Source organism: Misgurnus anguillicaudatus, chromosome 1 (assembly GCF_027580225.2).
Source record: "Misgurnus anguillicaudatus chromosome 1, ASM2758022v2, whole genome shotgun sequence".
Classification (NCBI taxonomy): Eukaryota; Metazoa; Chordata; class Actinopteri; order Cypriniformes; family Cobitidae; genus Misgurnus; species Misgurnus anguillicaudatus.
In genome coordinates, this window is record NC_073337.2 from 25,060,141 (window position 1) to 25,080,886 (window position 20,746).

Below are 20,746 nucleotides of genomic sequence, written 5' to 3' on the forward strand. Positions count from 1 at the left end.
AAACTGATCTTAAATCAGGATTCTTCTGGAGAAAGTCACTCAGATATGGCTTTTACACTATACTTGTACACTCTCAGAAAGAAAGGTACAAAAGCTGTTACTGGGACAGTACCCTTTTTTAAAAAGTACCCTTTTGTACAAAAATTGTGCATATTAGTACCTTAAAGGTACCTGCTGATACCAATGTATACATATATGTACCTTAATGGTACATATTAGGACCTTTTAAATGGGACTGTCCCAGTGACGGCTTCTGTAGCCTACTATTTGTTCTGAGAGTGTACTGATCCAGGAACAGCTGGTTTGTTAAAGCTGTGACTTTTATTTTGATACTTTTATGTTGATACTTTTATGAGCACTTTGTGTTCTGCATTTAATGGATTGAGTGGAGATACAAACATGTGGTATTTAGATCAAGACATTTATTGGATCGCTGCATATTGTACTGAGCAGAGACAATGGAGGGCTTCATACACCACCTAACAATGCTCTTAACAAATGATACAGAAAAACAATTCTGATACCTATTGAGATTCTTACACAATACTGAAAATCATTTACACAGATAATAACATTATTAGACAATCTCACATTAATAAAGGCACAAAGCAAGACAATCATTAAGTCAAAGTTTAAAAAATAACATACAGAATAACAAATAGCCATATTGTACAGTATATTATACAAGACATATTAAATAACAACATTTAAATATGCAGTAATATCCAGTCAAGTTTTCTCAATGGCCTATAACGGAAATCCTATAGGACAAACACACTCTTTTTCCAGTTAATTTATATATACTGTATATATTAATGGGTACATACTGTAGCACTGAACTGCAATATTGATGCTAAATCTGACAGAAACTTACTTATCATTACAGATTTAAAGCACATTTAGGCTACACTATTAATGCTTAACCTTCTGTCTTGAAATTAATCTGTTAATAATTACCGAAATTTAAACAAACACAATGCAACAGAAAACAAACTCATGGTGTATTCAGTTTATCGCATCATGCCAATTTGCATAAAAAAGTGTACACGAATATTTGATTCACTTCGATGACAACCCAGCCTGATCTCACGAGAATTCGTACGTATTTTACGAGTTGAAATTATTTGTACACTGTAAAAATTCCTTTTTGCACTTCAATTTATAAGTTTAAATCAGTTTTTTCAAATAACTTAAGGTGATTCAACTTTATTTTTCACTAGTCAAGAAAGTTGTAAATTCAAGTTGATTAAACTTAAAAATGTAAGTGCAACAAGGAATTTTTTAGAGTTTATGAATTTGTACAAAAACAATCAACATAAACCTTATCCCGAAACGTCATAGGGTGAAGGCAAATCACTCAGTCGTACAAATGTACGAATTAGCCAGCTCGTAAAATACGTACGAATTGCCATGAGATGTTTTTCCCCCCAATTATTTATTAAACCTAAATACACGTTTTATTCATTTTTGTTTTAATAATCTATTGTCTTCAGAACATGTGACTTTTAACACCCAACCTATTAAAAAGAATAATTTGGCATCTAATATGGTATGTTGTTGAAACATGGGTCATTTCTGGAGCAGAATAACACCGTAGGTTAAAGCTCGTCTTTCCACACTTTTATGCTTCAGTGAGCTCATATAATTGCCCGTCTGCACGTTGCATTGTGTGGGTTTATGCATGCTTGTGAGAGATGAAAATTTACGGTGTCATAACACTGATTCAGTCTTTTCACTTTTTATTTGCTATGAGGGCCTCTGGTTACCTAGCGCGTAATAGAGACAACATGGATTAGCATTTGCATTGTTTTTGGTCTCTGTAACATTCACTCTTGGTATCTCTAGGAGATATTTTTACTTTTCTCAATATTATAAAAAAGAAAATAGTAGGAAAACTACCCTTAAAAATGCTGGGTTATGTTCAAAAGGAACAAACCCAACCTGCTGCATTGTAATTAACCTATGCTTGGTTGTTTCAGCCCAAAATTCTGGGTTGTTTCAGCCCAAAATGCTGGGTTGTTTCAGCCCAAAATGCTGGGTTGTTTCAGCCCAAAATGCTGGGTTGTTTCAGCCCAAAATGCTGGGTTGTTTCAGCCCAAAATGCTGGGTTGTTTTAACCCATTGTTGGATCAGATATAAACATTGTCTGGGTTAATTTAACCCAGTGACTGGGTTTGTCCCTTTTTAATTTTTTTTTAAAAAGCAATGCTGTTTTTTATCCTGAACTTAAATACTTCAATTTTTTAGATCTTAAAGGAAAATTTTACCCACACAAAGTTTCGTTGTAAGGAAAAGAGCATTCAATTTATCCTTTGTCCCTCAATGGACAAAATGTATTTTTTTTAACCCAGCGTTTGGTCAAAAACGGACAAACCCAACCTACTGGGTTGTAATTTAACCTATGCTGGGTTGTTTCAGCCCAAAATGCTGGGTTGTTTTAACCCATTGTTGGATCAGATATAAACATTGTCTGGGTTTATTTAAACCAGTGACTGGGTTTGTCCCTTTTTTTGATATTTTTTAAATAACCCAGCATTTTTTAGAGCAATGCTGTTTTTTTATCCTGAACTTAAATACTTCAATTTTTTTAGATCTTAAAGGAAAATTTTACCCACACAAAGTTTCGTTGTAGGGAAAATAGGAGCATTACATTTATACTTTGTCGCTCTATGGACAAAATGTAAAAAAAATGTAACCCAGCGTTGGGCCAAAAAGGGACGAACGCAACCCATTGGGTAGTAATTTAACCTATGCTGGGTTGTTTTAACCCATTGTTAATATGATCAAATATAAACATTTTCTGTGTTTAATCTAACCCATCAGATGGGTTTATCTCTTTTTGACCCAATATTGGGTTGAAAATGACCCAGCACTTTTAAAAGTGTGGGATTGGATCGATATAATGACCTTTATTTTTTGGTTTGAACCGTTGCTGTTGGACTATTGTGGATGCACGTCACTGAAAGCACTGGTGTTATACAGCAATGGCTGTTTACTATTGTATTGCCTTTATCTGACTATCCCAAGAAAGATTACAAAATGGCCTTGATACTGATCAATCAGTCAAAGTGTAAATGAACAATAAATAACTTAAATAACACATTCCCAGCTGTCATTTACATCTGGTGCTGGATTACGGAGAACAGACGCTTTAAAGTGCTTCCGTTGTTCCCCATTATTGTCGAGTTAAAAACAAATCATTTTGTTCACCAAGCAAGTTGATGAATAGAGATTTGAAATGTCCCGCCTCTCGACCTGTAAACATTACCCAGCAGCACTGCAGCAGTGATGGGAGATCATGCTGAGATCAATCACACTTCCAGTCTTTCTCCAAAGTGAAACAATGCCTTCCATGTGTGTTTCTAGAAATCAAATAATTGTCTATTCATCGTTTCAGCCTTCAGACCAAGTCTAGCTCAGCTTGCTGCTGATGTCCAGGGCTTTCTGGTACACCTGGGTGACATCATCCATATCACCCAGCAAGGAGAAACTGCCGTTGTCTCCTGGTGAACCGGGAGGACTGCGAGTGCCTTTTCCGCCATGAAGGGGCACGACGGTCTGAAGCCCCCTGAATCCGGACATCTGCAGTAAGTCTTCGGCTGACAGAGAGCCCCGAATGTTGGGTTTTGGAGAGGTGGGTGGCCAGTCCAATCCCATGCTGGAGAGACCCGTCTCTTCATAAACAATGCTGGAGGGTCGGCTTTGGCTCCGTGGGAGATTTGAGTCTACCGTCACCTCCCCTTGGACTCCGGCATTGTGAGCAGAATACTTTCCGTTTCGCTTCAATATACCTTTTCTTCCTACAGACCGTTTTGTTGGCGAGCTGTTCGGGGGTTGCACAGTGGCGCCCCCTAAGAGTTCAGAGGACTCGCTGCGTTCCGGAGAGGAGTAATATCCAGATTCTCGCTCTTGACTGTTTTTCAAAATGCCTTTTTTGGGTAACATTGAGACAATTTTTGCTGGCGAGCCACCGAGAGTGTCTTCTCGCTCCGGGCTTGAGTCAGCGCTAGAGTTAGCGTCCTGGTAACAAATGGACCTCCTAAGCTCTACCTCGCACAGGCTCTGGGACCGCTGGTCTCCACTGGTGGCACGAGTCTTCAGGATGCCCTTAGGTCTCTTGAGACCCGGTTTCTCTTCCGCAACACCCCACATGCCACCATCGTTCTCCTTCATGCATTTTCTTAGTCGTCGGGCTGGAGTCAAGCTCGTATTCGTAACATTAGTGACATTAGCAGGCTCCGGGTGCTGAGCCTTGCCTGGTCGGACGTCAGTGCGGTTTTGCCAGTCAATAAAGCGGGCTAGCATGGGTGAGCTGTTTTCCCTTTTGGTTTGGCAGTCACAGACACTGGTCTTCCATCCCCAGTTCACCCACCAGTGATTCGCGATGTCCTCTATTGTAGCCCGCCGTTCTGGATTAACCATCAACATCCAACGTATCAAACCTCGAGCATCTAAGTGGGATGAAGCCATATAAGGCAGTCAGACATATGAACCTATGTATTTTTATTTTAGTGAAGGGGTATTTAAGCATATGTGTTTGCTTTGTCCAAAACACATACCTGATGACTGGGGAGGCTCCCTGTAATCGCCACTGCTGATTTGTCGAATGAGTCTGTGGTGATCACCTCCATCGAATGGCATTGTTCCATACACAAGTGTGTAGAGCAATACACCCAGCGCCCAACTGTCAACCTGTAAAAACAACACCACATTGTAAAATCGCTTCATATTGGGCATCTCATACCAATATAAAATGGTTTATAGGAAGATTACTAGTTATAGGATGGATTGTCAAATATTTAATATGTAATACAGTACATCAGTGGTTCTCAAACTTTTTCGGCATGCACCCCCCTTGTGTATGGTGCATCCCTTCATGCTCACCCCCAAAGAAAATGTATGACATAAAACAATCTAAAACTAAATTTTTTTTTAGGTTAAATTACACAGCATTTTTTTTATAAATTAATGTATTTTATAAAATGTCATCAAACTGGGGCCCCTTGGAACTATCTCAGGGCCCATAGTTTGAGAACCACTGTCTTATATTATAGCTATAATAGAGACATTAATTTGCTAACTGTAAAAAATGTTTACTAACAACTTTATTTTCTGACATAAATATGCATTTCTGTAAAGCAGCTTTGAGGAAATATGCACCGTGGGAAGCCCTATACAAATAAATTTGAATTGAAAAGTTTTAGGGAAAATAAAACGTTGCATGTCAGGACCAGTTACAATATATTTTCACATCAACAGTGTACTATAGACGGTTTCAGCAGTAACAACATAAACAAGCGGCTTTCGTGGTCGACACGTAACTTCCGGTAAACTCCACTAAGAATGAATAATAACAAAGTACTTTAAACGTAGTTTATTTATATAACCAGCATAATAAACAACACGTAGAATACATAGGAAACCAAAACATTTGTTATTTTCAATTAGGTATGTGTCGAGTTCAGTTTAGCAACTAGTCAGACCATTAAAAACAAACTGAAACCGGAAGTAAAGTTCAGACCAGACCACCGCATGTGCGTCCAATGAAACGTTTATACTAGTCAACATTTAAGTGGATAAAAACCATTCATTTTTATACAATACCCCTTCTTGTCTTCGAACTTTGATGACTTTTTTTGGAATGTTAACTTTTGTAAAACATAACAGTTTTTATCCTTTTTATTTTTGCGTACAGATGACGATCAGTTTTTAAAACGATCCACGTTCACACAAATCAGCGAAAACAACAAAATATGCTGCATTTTGCATTCCAGGTCAGTAGTTCGCAATTTCACAAAATGTTTGAACATGTAATACATGTGCACGTGACCTCACCGTTTTCACAATTTGCGATTTTGTAGTTTATAGCTACCGGTATTTTTTAAAATCTGTTTTCAAAAGTCAGCATTTTCAAGCCCCCAAAACGCTGTCATTGTGTAAATAAAGGTCCAAAAACACGTAAAAAGTTTTTAGTTTTTGTGTCGCATAAAACGTTAATTTTTAAACGTTAGTCCTAAATACCTCAAATATAACTTTTACACAAAATAAATACATACTCAAGTAAATAATAATAATTTAATTTATAATTAAAATAAAATTCTTTGGCTTTCCAGAAAGTTTGAATATCAATGCAGTGCTGCCTTCATACTCTACTTGCCAAACACGTGCCGGCTAGACCAGTGGTCAACATTCGCCAATGGATTTAAAGGTTGTGTTGTTTTATTTTCCTATCTGAGCCATAAAATGAACATCGCCTATTTTATCAACTCTTTTTTACACATAAAATGTATGAGAACAATAGTTAACCTAAACATATCTGCTTGTTATCTACAATCGTAAATCCTGCATGTTATTGTATCATTTCTCATGCTTGACCTTGTCTGATCCCCGTTGCACCTCCAATGCACAGGAATGAGGAGGTATCAAGGGAAACAATGGCTGATTAGAGAACAGGAAGTGTCCACTCCCCTAACACCAGACCTGCTTGACCCTAATGAGATGTGAGGAGCTCTGTGATTGTTGGCCCCGGTCCACTGATCTCTGACCAGTGAGAAGGAGGCCGCTGCCTTTCCCATGGACCGGTGGGGTTTGCAGTTATGTAAGTATGATTGAGAGACCAGAGAGATCATGATTGAATGTCCAGAGGCTTTCAGAGACCGGAAAATATATGGGAATTTAAATATATTCCTGCGGTCCAGACAGGCTAAATGTTTGGCTAACCATTGACAGAATATAAGGAATTGTATGCTTAATATTCCGGAAATAGCTCGGAAAGCATTCCTCATTCCAATCTTTGTTTCTCATTGAATTATAGAGGATGTTGGGTACTGTAAAAAAATTCTTGGGTAGGAAGTGACTGAGTTTGGAGTCACTTTTGGGATATGAAATAAAGGGCGGTCTCCCGTAAATGTGAGATAAAATTGCTTTCTCTTTCGTTATCTGTTGTTGGCTTGTTTTGTTGTTTGTTATCTTCTCTAGGACACAGGATGTCTGTGATTGTGTTTGCAGGCTTTTATTTTTTCAAAGGTGAAAAATGCAGATATTTTGAGAGCTCTTTAAATGGCTAAATATTGAGTGAGGTTGCATAACTGCTGAATATTAGCTATTTACCTCTGGACCTCGATATGGTCTTCCATTTACGATCTCCGGGGAAGCGTACAGTGGGCTGCCACAAAACGTCTGAAGAAGTTTGTCTTTGTGATAGAGGTTAGACAAACCAAAATCTGCAATCTGGAAGAAAGACACAATGAGAGTTTGCCAGAAAAGCCAAGGGTACCGCCTAAAGTCACGAAAGGAAAGTACTTACTTTAATGTTGCCGTTTTCGTCCAGGAGAATGTTTTCCAGCTTTAGATCTCGGTGTACAACTCCGTTCTGTAAGACATTATATCAGGATCATTGGTTAGATCTTTCTATGTTAGCCACTAAAGAACCACCCATTTTTTGATTTACTGAAATGATGCATGTATAACTTGGGTAAAACATTGTAGCTGGTTTCTTGCTAGTTCATTATAAAATATGGACAAACCCAACCTTTGGTTTAAATTAACCTAGAAAATGTCCATATTTGACCCAACCATAGGTTGAAACAACCCAGCAGAACAAGCAGTTGGCTTTATCCATATTTTACCCAACCATGGGTTGATAACCAGCCATCATGTTACAAAAACCCATTTCACCACTGTAAGGTACCTTTCAGAATAACAGAAAATGAAAGTGACTAACATAATGGGCTTCCATTAACACCATTTCCCTTCATCCTATTTCAAACCCAGTTGTTATATGGCCTGATCCATGTATTCCCGCCCTTGTTTCCGTAACGACCTCCTGGCCTGCCCTGATCCAACAGGCCGGGTTGGAATCCCCCAGCTGAGATGATGACATCATCCGCCCAGCTGTATAGAAACAAAGGCCAAGCCCACCCTAAATTCCCCCGGCACTTCTGCTTTACAGCTGACGCAGCTCTGGGTACAAGCTGACCTTTTGTACTGATCTAGGAATGGCGTCTCCTGCTCTATTTTATCTTGCATTCAATCGCTATACAGTAAAAAACATTCGAATGGCCAGAAATGATCTAAAACGTGAAATTAAAGAGAAAGTTATGACAGGAATGTGGGTTGGATCAGTGTATTGTGTTCGGAAAGTGAAAAAATGATGAGGAGTGGTTTGGCACCAACCGAGAAGAACACAGCTGTTTAAAAACTTTCATATCAAGACATTTTTGGAAGTTTATCATGTCAAGTCCTTGGTTCACAAATCATTTTATTTAATAATATACATTTCCAAAGATTTGATATTTGTTGGCTCCTCCCCTCACCTTATGGCAGTAATGCACAGCAGAGACGATCTGTCTGAAGAAGTGTCTCGTCTCTCTCTCTGTGAGCTTGCGACGTTCGCTAATGTAATCGTACAGCTCGCCCTTGCTGGCGTATTCCATCACGATCACGATCTTATCCTTGTTCTCAAACACTGTAAATAGGAGAAAGATACATAAATGAGAGAGAGGCACGATTCGATTTCTCAAAATTATTGCATTCTTTGCTGTCAGGTCTCTTGTGCACAATATGCTGTACGTGTACGTGAAAGAGAAAACAGCCCGGCTTGGCTAGCTAAATCTCTCTGACTCTTAACTGTTTCATTTAGGTTTTTATTGGGTGGTTGCCAACATGTCAGAGACAGAATCGAGTCTGGCTTCAGTCAGGGTCATGCCGATTAAGAGCTGTCTTTGCTAGCGGGACCCACAACTTTTAACAGGTGTTAAGTGGAGGGAGGCCGAGAGGGTTTGTGTGTGTTTGTGTGAGAGTGTAGAGATGGTGGCATAAACAATCCTGTTCCAAGAAAAGGTAAGTGTTTTAGGAAACAAACAACACGGTCTGGTATTCCTAGTAACAACACTAGTAGCTATCATTTCAGCCAATCAGTGAAGTGTTTATCTGGTGAATATCTGAAACTGGGACATCAGCAACTTCTTGTTTTGTTTTCAGCACTGTTGCTCCATTTAGTTGTCCTCGGATGCCAGTATGATCTCATGGCATGTTGTATGTATTTTACGAGGTGCCCAGGTGGCCAGTGTACTTGGGCCGATTCTGAGACGTCATTCATCCCAGATTTGGCCGTTGTCTGGCAGCCGGGACTGGGACGTGTTTTTTCCTGGCCTGCCGGATTTGGGCCATTATTTGGCCAAACTGTTTTGGCTACCTGGGTGGTTATTTAGTATGAATTTGTTTGATCAATTCCGTTTTTGTACGATCTGCTTTTGCCCCAGTGATGTTGGGTATAGGGGATGGGTTTGGGGTGAGGATTCACAAAGTCTTTTTCCTCATAATCAACCGTTTGTGTATGATCTGCTTTCGCCCCAGTGATGTTGGTTATAGGGGAGGGGTTTGGGGTGAGGATTCACAAAGTCTTTTTCTCATAATCAACCATTTTTGTATGATCTGCTTTTGCCCCAGTGATGTTGGGTTAAGGGCGGGGTTTGGGGTGAGGATTCACTAACGTCTTTTTCTGGCAATCCACTGTTTTTGTACGGTCTGCTTTCGCCCCAGTGATGTTGGGTTAAGGGGCGGGGTTTAGGGTGAGGATTCAATATCGTCTTATTCTCATAATCAACTGTTTGTGTACGATCTGCTTTCACACCAGTAATGTTGGGTTAAGAGGCGGGGTTTGGGGTGAGGATTCACTAACGTCTTTTTCTGGCAATCCACTGTTTTTGTACGGTCTGCTTTCGCCACAGTGATGTTGAGTATAGGGGCTTTGGGGTGAGGATTCACTAACATCTTTTTCTGATTCACTTTGAACGAGTTCATACAAAACATTGTGAATTTTTGTATGAATTCCCGTGAAATCAGGTTGCCAATCTTCCACCTTTGCTGGCACTATTGTGATCCTTCTGGTTTACCACCCTTAGGCTGGTTGTCATGGTGACAATCTCTGAAGCAAGCAGACAATGAAGGCGGGTTTCCTACAACTCCCTTGGTGTCACGTTCAACAACATGTCTGTTCAAACACCTTTAGGATCTCTTGTTGACTGTCTAGGTCTTAACTAACCAAGCTGTTGATTTTTCCCATCTCTTAAAATGGCCCTCGAAAACGGGTGAAGTTCACATTCAAGACATTGAACCTGCTTCCAGACCTGCTGCTCTGAGTAATTACCTCTCTCGGCTAATCCGTATTAGACACGGGAGACCAAGCGTACTTTGTTTTGGCACCGGCACTCAGGCTGATCCAGGGTCAGTAATAATGACCCCTGGCTGAGAGCACGATGTGAGTCCACAGCCATGGTGTCTCCCGCCGCCAGTATGGAGATAAAGCAGCTTGTCAGAGATTTGTTTTGAGTATCTGGCTCATGCTAGCAGCGCTCTGGGCCTAATTTGATGCGTTCTTGATTTATGTTCCAACAAGCTCAGCAACATGCATGGGATATTTTAAACATGCTGATTGCTGCACGATGCTAATGGCTTTTATTTTAGCGTACGCTTTATCTCCATTAGAGAGTTTATGTACCCAACAAGATTGTTTGCCTGATCAACATCCTGTAGAGATTGCATAAATAAAGCGTGAGGTTAACCGATCTGTGGGCGGGGCCCCACACAGATGATTGACAGTTGGGGTAAACAACCCAGTTTTTACAATCCGAGAATCAAAATGAAGAGGTTCAGTCAACCTACAGTCTAAAAAGTGGTGGGTTATTTTCAACCCAGCGTTGGGTCAGAAAGGGACAAACACAGCCGTTGGGTTAAATTAACCCAGAAAATGTTTAGATTTCACCCAACAATGAGTTAAAACATCCCCACGTAGGTTAAATTATACCCCAACAAGTTGGGTCTGTCCCTTTTTGACCCAATTCTGGGTTGAAAATGACTGCACTTGGGTTTCTAAACATTGGATAGTGATTCTGATAAACTCAACCCAGTACATACTGGCCTACCTTCGTATATAGAGATGATATGCGGATGACGAAGAGCAGACATAATCTCGATCTCTCTTCGGATGTGCACCATGTCCTGCTCGTCTTTAATCTTCTCCTTTCGGATGGATTTAATCGCCACCTGAGAACCGACATGCAAAAATGCACTTAGTTTGTATCCCATTTGTACCATGCATGATGCAAACAAGGTATAGCATGATAACGCTTACTGCAGAGTAAACCTAATGGGTGCTTTATTAATGTTTATTGGAATGACCCCAAAATATTGATGGATGCCTGGTTCAGTGGCTCAGTTTGTCAAGATGATTGAGCGGTATTGAAGAAGACATGGGTCAAAGGTTAAAAAGCTCTGATTAATGATATTTGTTTTTCAATGGTGTCCGGTCTCTGGGGTCATAGGTCAGGGAAACAGATCAACCTACACCCTGTCATGGTGTCATGAACAACTCACGGATTAAGTAATTCCTGTCGGAAGGGGTCAGGTGGCCCACAGGTTTGCTTAAGTACTGTAGTCATAAATTATGAAATAACTATGTAGTCACATCCTGTCCATCATATAACATTTTCATTTCTTTGAAAGCATCAATATATTTTTTAGAAATATGTGGAAGCTGTAGAGAGCCAAAAAGGATGATGGTCTAGATTTTCAGCAGTTGCCTATAACTTTAAGCAAAAATGGGTTTCTGTGAAGGTGAATGCTTTCTCAAGAGAAGGGACAGGAGTTATTTTTAAACGTCCCATTTTTAAAGTCTGAAAAGGGCTTCATCACATAGCTGTAGTTGCACTGATAAGCTTTTCTATTTTCAAAAATATTCAGTGTTACCTAGTTTGGTACTGAGAAAAAGGTCAAAATATGTACTTCAGCAGTCACTTGGGCTGTACCCAGTTGATTCAACTTAAATGTAACGGCAATAAGGATTTTTTACAGTGTACGTATTTTACGAGTTAGCTAATTCATATGAATTCGTACAAAGTGAATCGTACAATACGTACGATAATTATAAAAAAATCCAATAATGAAACCCCGCCCCTAACCCCATCATCACAGGGATAAGAGCAAATTGTACAAAAACGTATAAATGTGGTCGTATGAATTTATACGAATTGACCATCTTATAAAATATGTACGAAATTCTGTGAGATTGTGTTGGGTGAACCCTTTCAAAAGTTACATATTGGTATCTTATGTGTACCTCAAAGATACATATTGGTACCTAGGGTTGGGTATCGTAAGAAATTTTACCCGTTTTAATTCCAAGTGTTACACTTTGCTTCATCGTTCTACCTTTGAAAATGATTTCACACTTTTTGACTTTATTTTACACATGTTTAACACTAAGTATACAAAGCGTACCTCAATAGCGCAAGTGTTTTCTGTGGTTAGATGCGTTAATTTGGCTGTGTAAATGTAAACAGTGGCTCAACGTAATTAATATGCATGAGGTAAGACATGGCTATTTAAAATGGCTTTCACATTAAAACTGCTTTTAGAACCGAAACTTAAGAATTCCGTTTGGTTCCGGTTCCTGCTCTCGGTTCCCAACCCTATTGGTACTAAATGTGACAAATCTGTACTTTATGGTACATATAAGGACGTTTTTAAAGGGTACTGCTGCCCCATTGACATCTGCGGTACACATTTCTCTAACAGTGTACTTAGTCTTAAGTCAACTTATCGTGTATAGTATGCTATGTTTTTAAGTCTTTGCCCAGTAGGGGGTTTGCTGGATCCAGTTATGAGGAGTGATCAGGGTTACAGGAAGTGTTGCGGTTGTTCCTTCACCGACTCATAAAGCACTCAGTAGGGGAAGTGGTGCTGACAGCTTGACTTCCTGTCCACCCAGTGTTGTTCCAGACTCCGGTTTGCCACCCCAAGCCATTTAAGGCCAAAATGACCACATCTAACCGGGTTGCATACAATGTATTGTTTAGGGACGATGTCTGAACATTCTGTAACGTTCAAGCTTCATGCAGTGCGTGCATGTGTTAGTCATTACAACCATTATCGGTGACTTACGTAACCCTCTCGATACCACCGTACTTAGAGACAGCAGAAGTGTTTCATTCACCACGTGGATGTGATAACTGTACAATCTGGATTTTGTCACTAGCGTGATATGGTTTTAAAGAGATTGTAAAGACAGAGCCAGAAAGAGTTTGAGAGAGAATGGATTGAATTTACTAAACAGTTCCACTTATGTTTGTTATTTCACCACAATATCCAGCGTCTTATTAACTATTTGCAATCCAGTTCAATATGGTGCTAAATGTGCTAAAATAGCTCAGATGTAAAATCATCTAAGTGCCTCTCTATGAGGCTCTTATGTTTAGATTCAGTAATTTACTTTAATGGCAATGAAAATGTTATTAATCTGTAATTTAAATGTCCCTTTAGTCATCACATTGATATAAAGCAAATTTAGCTCTCTTTCGCTGCAAAACCCCCTAAGTGCATGCAAATAGGCTCAAAAATTCAGTCAATATCCTAATATATTCAGTAAAAAAGCTGTTCCAATTCTCCAAGAAGTATTTGATAAACGTATAATACGTGCCGAGAGCATTCGGTTTATATCATTATCTCCTTTTTTGTCGGAGTTAGCGTTTAGCGGCTTTTGCAACTGATCTCTTTATGTCAACATATTTAGAAATATTTAGATTAAATATATTCAATCGGGATTGAACCCTTGACCTTTTTGACCTTTTTAATTTGGCCAATATACTAATATTTATTATGTAAACCTCTGTTAAGTGAGTAAAAAAACTCTTGCACCGTGACATACGCACGCCGCCGTTCATCCAGTTTTTCTTTCGTGCACTTAGAGGACTTTGTGAAAAAACGTTGTGGCGTTTAACGGATTCTGCCAACAAAGCTAAAACTAAATGGCCTAAGGACGGGATTAAGCAGATTTAATGCAAAACGTGCCGGGAGCATACGGTTAATATCATTATCTAATTTTTGATGTGGCGTATAGAGGCTTTTGCATCTGAGCAATTCATATAATAATTTCTAAGACATTTTAGTGACCTCAGCAGCAGACATTCATCAAATAATGTATAAAACTCTCAAAATCTAACTTCAGGTGTCCAGATTGTAATGATGGAGTGATGCTCTACAGTCCTAAAGTTATCCCAAAAGACAAAGGCTGCATCCGAAAAATCGTGTATTGTGACAGTAGGTAGTGAATGATGGAATGGCCTACTATATAGTATGGAAGTAGGTGATTTTGGACACAGCCAAAGTAGCTGCGTAGTAGTTGCATTATAAAATAAGTGTGCTAAAACAATGAAAACGAATAAAAATGCACAAGTCAGTGGGTATAAGGTTGGTAAATTGATCCTGTATGCATTTGTATGTGTTCCCATTGTGGTTAAGAGACACTTTAGGACATCAGTGCGGGACCATCCCTAATTACAGTGAAAGCATAAACTCATTAAAATTGTATTGCAGCAGAGTGGCACACATGTGATCCTTTGACCCCCGCCAAGGAGCCACATGGTACCCACAGTTCAGCTGTATTGTTACCCGAACGATAGCTACAGATCATTAAGCCAACCTGTGTTTGATGCCTGTGCCAGCTGGCTGCAGTCTTTGCTCTTCTCTAACCCCTGGCTAAACCGAAGCCGTCTCATTGTTTCACAGACATAGACCAGCTCATTGTCTGCGCCTCACACAACAGGTGTGCTGTTTTACCTCTATACCATTTGAGTGGAAAGAGAACACCTTTACCCAATAAGAAATCATGTGGAATAAACGCCTTAACATGCCATAGTACTAACATGGTTCTTACTGTAAGGGATTTTTGGAACCACATGTACTGTATTTGCATTTGTTGTCTCTTTTAGGGTTAGGGTTAGCATTTCCGTCTCACCGAACACAAGATTTAACCTTTATCCTAGCATTGAATGCATATGTTTCCTAGATTTTTCCCCAGGATGTATATAGTGTTTGTTTATATAACAACTATAATCTGTGCTGACAATGTGCTATGCTTTAGCAAAAGCAGTAAGCATTAGAAATAAGCTGTGTCTTAAAGAGGTAGCTTACCCAAAAATCAAAATGTCATAATTTTTTTTACCCTCAAACTTGTATACATTTCTTTGTTCTGCTGAACACAAAGGAACCCAGCCGGCATATGACTGACATTCAATGTTGAAATATGGTTGAAATAATGTCAGTTCTTGTTTCAATGTTAAAAAACATTGATACAACAGTTAATGCTAAACGGTTGCAAAAGGTTAAATCAATGTTGAAAGATGGTTGACATAATGTAAGTTCTTGTTTAAACGTTAAATCAACATTAATACGACAGTTAACGCTAAATGGTTGCAAAAGGTTAATAAAATGCTTAAAAATCAACGTTGAAATATGGTTGAAATAATGTCAGTTCTTGTTTCAACGTTAAAACAACGCTAATAAAACAGTTAATGCTAAACGATTGCAAAATGTTAATAAAATGCTTAAAAATCAAAGTTGAAATATGGTTGAAATAATGTCAGTTCTTGTTTCAATGTTAAAACAACATTGATACAACAGTTAATGCTAAACGGTTCCAAAAGGTTAAATCAATGTTGAAATATGGTTGAAATAATCTAAGTTCTTGTTTCAACGTTAAAGCAACATTAATACGACAGTTAATGCTAAATGGTTGCAAAAGGTTAATAAAATGCTTAAAAATCAACGTTGAAATATGGTTGAAATATGGTTGAAATAATGTCAGTTCTTGTTTCAACGTTAAAACAACGCTAATAAAACAGTTAATGCTAAACGATTGCAAAATGTTAATAAAATGCTTAAAAATCAACGTTGAAATTTGGTTGAAATAATGTCAGTTCTTGTTTCAACGTTAAAACAACATTAATACGACAGTTGACACTAAATGGTTGCAAAAGGTTAATAAAATGCTTAAAAATCAACGTTGAAATTAGGTTGAAATAATGTCAGTTGTTTGTTCAACGTTAATTCAATTTGCAAAATCAAAAGGTAATTTAACGTTGATTCAACATTTTCCTTGACTTTGATTCAACGGTTGTGAAGATATTTTAAGCAATTGTAACCAAACCGTTTTTGAGCACCATTGACTATCATAGTATTTTTCTTTGCTACTATGGAAGTCAATAATGCACCTTTTTCCTTTCCTTCCTTTGTGTTCGGCAAAACAAAAAAATTAATACAGGTTTGTAACAACTTGAGGGTGAGTAAATAATGACATCATGTTTATTTTTGGTGAACTATCCCGTTTAAATATTAAACTCAATCATGTGTTGCATTACATCTCTGTTTGTTGGTGTCCTGCCAAGAGTGTTGCATATTAAAGATGGCATGTCATGTTAAAAATAGTTTGTTTCATTTTACGCTGATCTGTTTAGCTGTTTCTGAACATACTGTAAGAGTTCATGTTGTGTAAACAACCCAAAGCAAACATGTCCAATGGAGGTCATAACCATCCTAAATATCCAGTGCTTCCTTAAAGGTATAGTTTACTCAAAAATGAAAATTCTGGCATGATTTACTCACTCTCATGCGGTTGCACACCTGAATAAATGTCTTTGATCCAACGAACACGAAGGAAGATATTTTGAGGAATGTTTGTAATCATGAGCCCCATTCACTTCTATAGTAGGAAAAAGAATACTATGGATGTGAATGGGGTTCACGAACATTCCTCAAAATATCTTCCTTTGGGTTCATCAAAATAAAGAAATGTATACAGGTTTTGAACCACATGAGAGTGAGTAAATGATAGCAAAATTTTCATTTTTGGGTGAACTATCCCTTTAAGACAGATTAGTCAACCAGGAATTCGAACTCACAAACTACTTGCATTTAAAAATAAGTTGTATGTGACCTGACCAAGCATAAGACCGCACAGCATTATTGTGAACCAGTTTAAGCCGTACTACTCCAGTTTAATCCCATCCACAATGTTGTGATTTCTTCCCCATTTCTACTAGTGTGAGTCATGCATTCTGAATTCAACCATTAGTCCATTGAGACAATGCAGTGTTTACTGAGAGAGTTACTGAGGCTCCTGTATTAGCCAGCTCTGCTTTATCATCTGTCCACAACGTCTACCAGTTTGTTTCTTCCCAGATTGTTTGGAGTATGCATAAGCGTGCCAAACAGCTGGCATATCTCAACGCCGCCACTTGAGTTTATCTGTACCCTACAGATTTAGCGTCGGCTATCGACACAGAAAACGCAGCCCAGTTAATTGTACATTGGTCTTTCCACACAACCACGCCGTCTAATGTGTCCGTGTGGATTCCTGCTGTTTGTTTACGTGCTAACAGTTCATTTCCCGGTTTATCAAGTTTTGGACAGACGTGAGTGCACATCCGAGCAGCTGTTGACATCAGGGCACAGATCTGACCCAACCGGCCCATTTAGGATGCAGGTCGTCTTGGGATTAGTGCACTGACCTAGTTTGGTGAAGGTCTATAGTTTCCCACTTATCTACAGATGTCATCATTTTAACAGGTAGTGCAGGGTCCATACAGATTGCACTTGCAACATAAACATACCGTTCGTGCTTTGAAACCTTTGACCTGCTTTGTACTACGTATAGATGACCTGAATTATCTGACCCCTGTTACGGGGGACGGAAGGCACCACTTGTCCTGTGAAATTGTCTGTGTAATGATGGTTATTATAAGCGCAGGTCCATGCTTCAAAGGAATGTTTAATATGGTAACTGATAGGGTGAAACCCACACATGAGATCTTTTTAACTCTTTAAACGCTTTAATTCTTCCTATATAAGAGAGTAATTAGATTGTAAAAGATTTTGTGCAAAAAAATTGCCAATATAATACAAATGTACAGTATGCAATAATGCACTATAAATCGTTTTCATGCTGGCTTAAACTCACCACTCGTCCAGTGTGTCTCTCTATGGCTTTCTTCACTTTCCCGTATGTCCCTTTCCCGAGTGTCTCCAGCAGCTCGTATCGGTGCTTCAGGTTGTGTTTGTGGTGATGCTTCTTTACGCTCGATCCTCTTCGCACCCCGAGAGAGGCCGGCATCTCTCCTCCGGGATAGTCCACCGGCAGAGGCTCACTTTGATCCTCTCCGTTACTCCCGGATAGTTCCGCGTGTGCGGAGGTCATCTCCATTCTTCGCGCGTCTCAGATGCTCAATAAACCTTACGATATATGTCGAATCGCTATACAAAGTCACAGATGTCGCTAGCTCGAGTCGTTATTTAGGATTATGAAGAGTATGAAAGTTTTAGGGGAATTACGCGCACTCGCCCCGCCGCATCAGTGGTCTCGTGTCGGGATGCGCGCTCGCTTCTGGCAGCTCAGAAATGCGCGCAGTGACTCCATGCTTTACACCGTCCGTCCCACCTCCGGCGTGCTGCTCACCCCTCCCTTTCCTTTTCTCCAAAAATGACACGAAAAAAAAGAATGCAGTCTGGATGAAGTTATGGGAGGAATCTCTCTCTCTCTCTCTCTCTCTCTCTCTCTCTCTCTCTCTCTCTCTCTCTCTCTCTCTCTCTCTCTGTGTATCCTAATGGAATAATGGAGTAATGGAGAACATTAAGTTTTAAGTTGCCAGTGTTTGTTTCCTTTAGTCTAGTGTGTTTAGTTATTCTTCAATAATTTATATAGCACATTTTAATGCAATTTCAATTGCCCAAAGTGCTTCACAGTATTACAAAGACATAACAAGCAATTTATATCAAACAGATTAATACAAAGAAAAATTAAAACACATAAGAAATCAAAATGAAATAATATACACAACAGCATCCATATATTATCTCTAGACATTGTCTATTCTTAACAAACGCTAAATTAAAATTATTGTAAAAAATTATTGTGCTTTATTGAATATTGACTCGCAAATAACTAAATGGGCGTTTTTGTATATATTCAGCTATTAAAAGTGTGGTGAACAAAATGTAAATATCTGTTTATTGTGTATAATAGTTTGTTCAGAGCAGTAATCTATAAAACAGTTAATTTTTTATAATTCCTTAAAGTAATAGTTCACCCCAAAAATCTAAAATATTGGGGGCACATTTTCATAATATCCTTTTTAAGCTTTTAATTCCAAAAGACTATCCGTCCTTTCAAAACTAATCCAGTTTAAAGGTGCAGTGTGTAAATTTTAGCGGCATCTAGTGGTGAGGTTGCGAATTGCAACCAACGGTTCAGTCCACTGCTCACCCCTTGCTATTGAAACACATAGAGAAGCTACGGTAGCCACCACCGAACAAACATCGTCGGAGACAACTTAGTAAAAAAACTTTGTCCGATAAGAGCTTCTGTAGAAACATGGCGGCACAAAATGGCGACTTCCATGTAAGGGGGTAGATAAAAACGTCTCATTGTAAGGTAATAAACACATCGGTTCATTATGAAAGGTCTTTATACACACCTGCTAATATAGTTTTGTATATGATTTTGCATTTCTGTCACAAGATCCTTCAAAAAATTACACACTGCACCTTTAATGTCTCAATGGGCTTTTAAAGGAAACATATATTTCAAACTTTATAAACCAGCCGGATGCGTTTTTACGAAAAAGTTGGATTTATGTAACAAAAATCACTGCTTCACCTTTGAATAGAGCCAGGATATTATTTAATACCCCAACTGTGAGTAATAATGGGTTAATTTTTTATTTGGGTTTAACTTTATCAATAGGCTGTTTTTTTTAGATTCTGCAAGGCTTCGTAGTATAGGCCTCAAGTATATAAATATTGAGTTAGACTAGTATATTTAGTTTAATTATTTCATATTAAGCCTGTAAAACATATCTTTATAACATAAATCTTTCTTATTATTTAATAAATAATTATTTCCTGTTTGGAATGATTGGTTTGTGCTTTCTATGAGTAAACGCCATGTTAATGGTTCAGGGTTTTTAGTAAAGAATCTGTGGTTTGTATCCGGTTTCATAACTCACGTCTGGTTTGTTTTTTTCAGCAGTTCTCTGTTTATTATTGCTTGTGTTGTGAACCTTTACTCTGGTTGTGTTCTCTGTACAAAAGCAAACATTATCCACAGTAAGCTGAATGTGGCTCAACAGCGCCCTCCAGCAATCCCTCATTATTACTGCATCAAACATACCTTTACACAGTGAGATCATTGAGATGCACTGCCATCCTGTGGAGGATTTTATGAAGTGCTGTACTCAACTGTATTCTATATACCCGGATCACATACTACATTTGCCATCCTACTGTATATTAGAAAAAATGTGGTCAACTTGATTTTAACATCCACAATTTTTAGTCAATATTTCATTAGACTATTCCAAGACATATTTTGCACTAAAGTGGATTAACAATGCAAAATTTGAGATTATACCACAACAATGTTACAAGCTACTGTTTGTGAGTTTATCAGTGCACAGTACAACGCATACACTTTTTGTGGTATAAAACATTAACTAGTGATGGGATTTATGGCTCTTTGAGGGGTCCGGATCTTTGCGATCCGTTCCTTTTAAAGAGCCGTTCAAAAGAACGGATCTTTTGCGCTTTTTAAATATTTAGTCAGTTTTAAGAAGCAAGCTTGGGGGCATCTCAGTTTATCCTGAAAATAATCACTGGGAGTAATGATGAGGTGAGATTTGTAGTCAAATAATTAAAACTCAGACATCACACACCAATATCTGATTTTGAATTATTCTGAAATATTGATTATTACCTCATTTGTCATGTGTAGACTATATTCCATATATATTCAAGTCTTAAATGAACAATAACATCTGTGCATCTGTGTGAAACACGCATAGGAAAAAAAGAACGACAGAAAGAACGGCTCCCCAACAACCGCGACTCGGCTCCCATCGTTCATGTTTATGAGCCG

The 20,746-nt window shown here is 38.6% G+C and overlaps 1 protein-coding gene across 1 annotated transcript; it reads right to left on the bottom strand.

The window, feature by feature from the left end:
* Positions 1–402: 402 nt before the first annotated feature.
* nuak1a (NUAK family, SNF1-like kinase, 1a) lies at positions 403–18,274 on the bottom strand. Its single transcript, XM_055190862.2, has 7 exons — positions 17,795–18,274; positions 10,926–11,046; positions 8,316–8,467; positions 7,307–7,372; positions 7,111–7,230; positions 4,560–4,692; positions 403–4,451 (listed from the first exon to the last, which is right to left on the bottom strand). Exons 1-7 carry the CDS (start codon positions 18,035–18,037, stop codon positions 3,412–3,414), a joined length of 1,875 nt encoding a protein of 624 aa, XP_055046837.2. The 5' UTR covers positions 18,038–18,274; the 3' UTR covers positions 403–3,411.
* Positions 18,275–20,746: the final 2,472 nt, after the last annotated feature.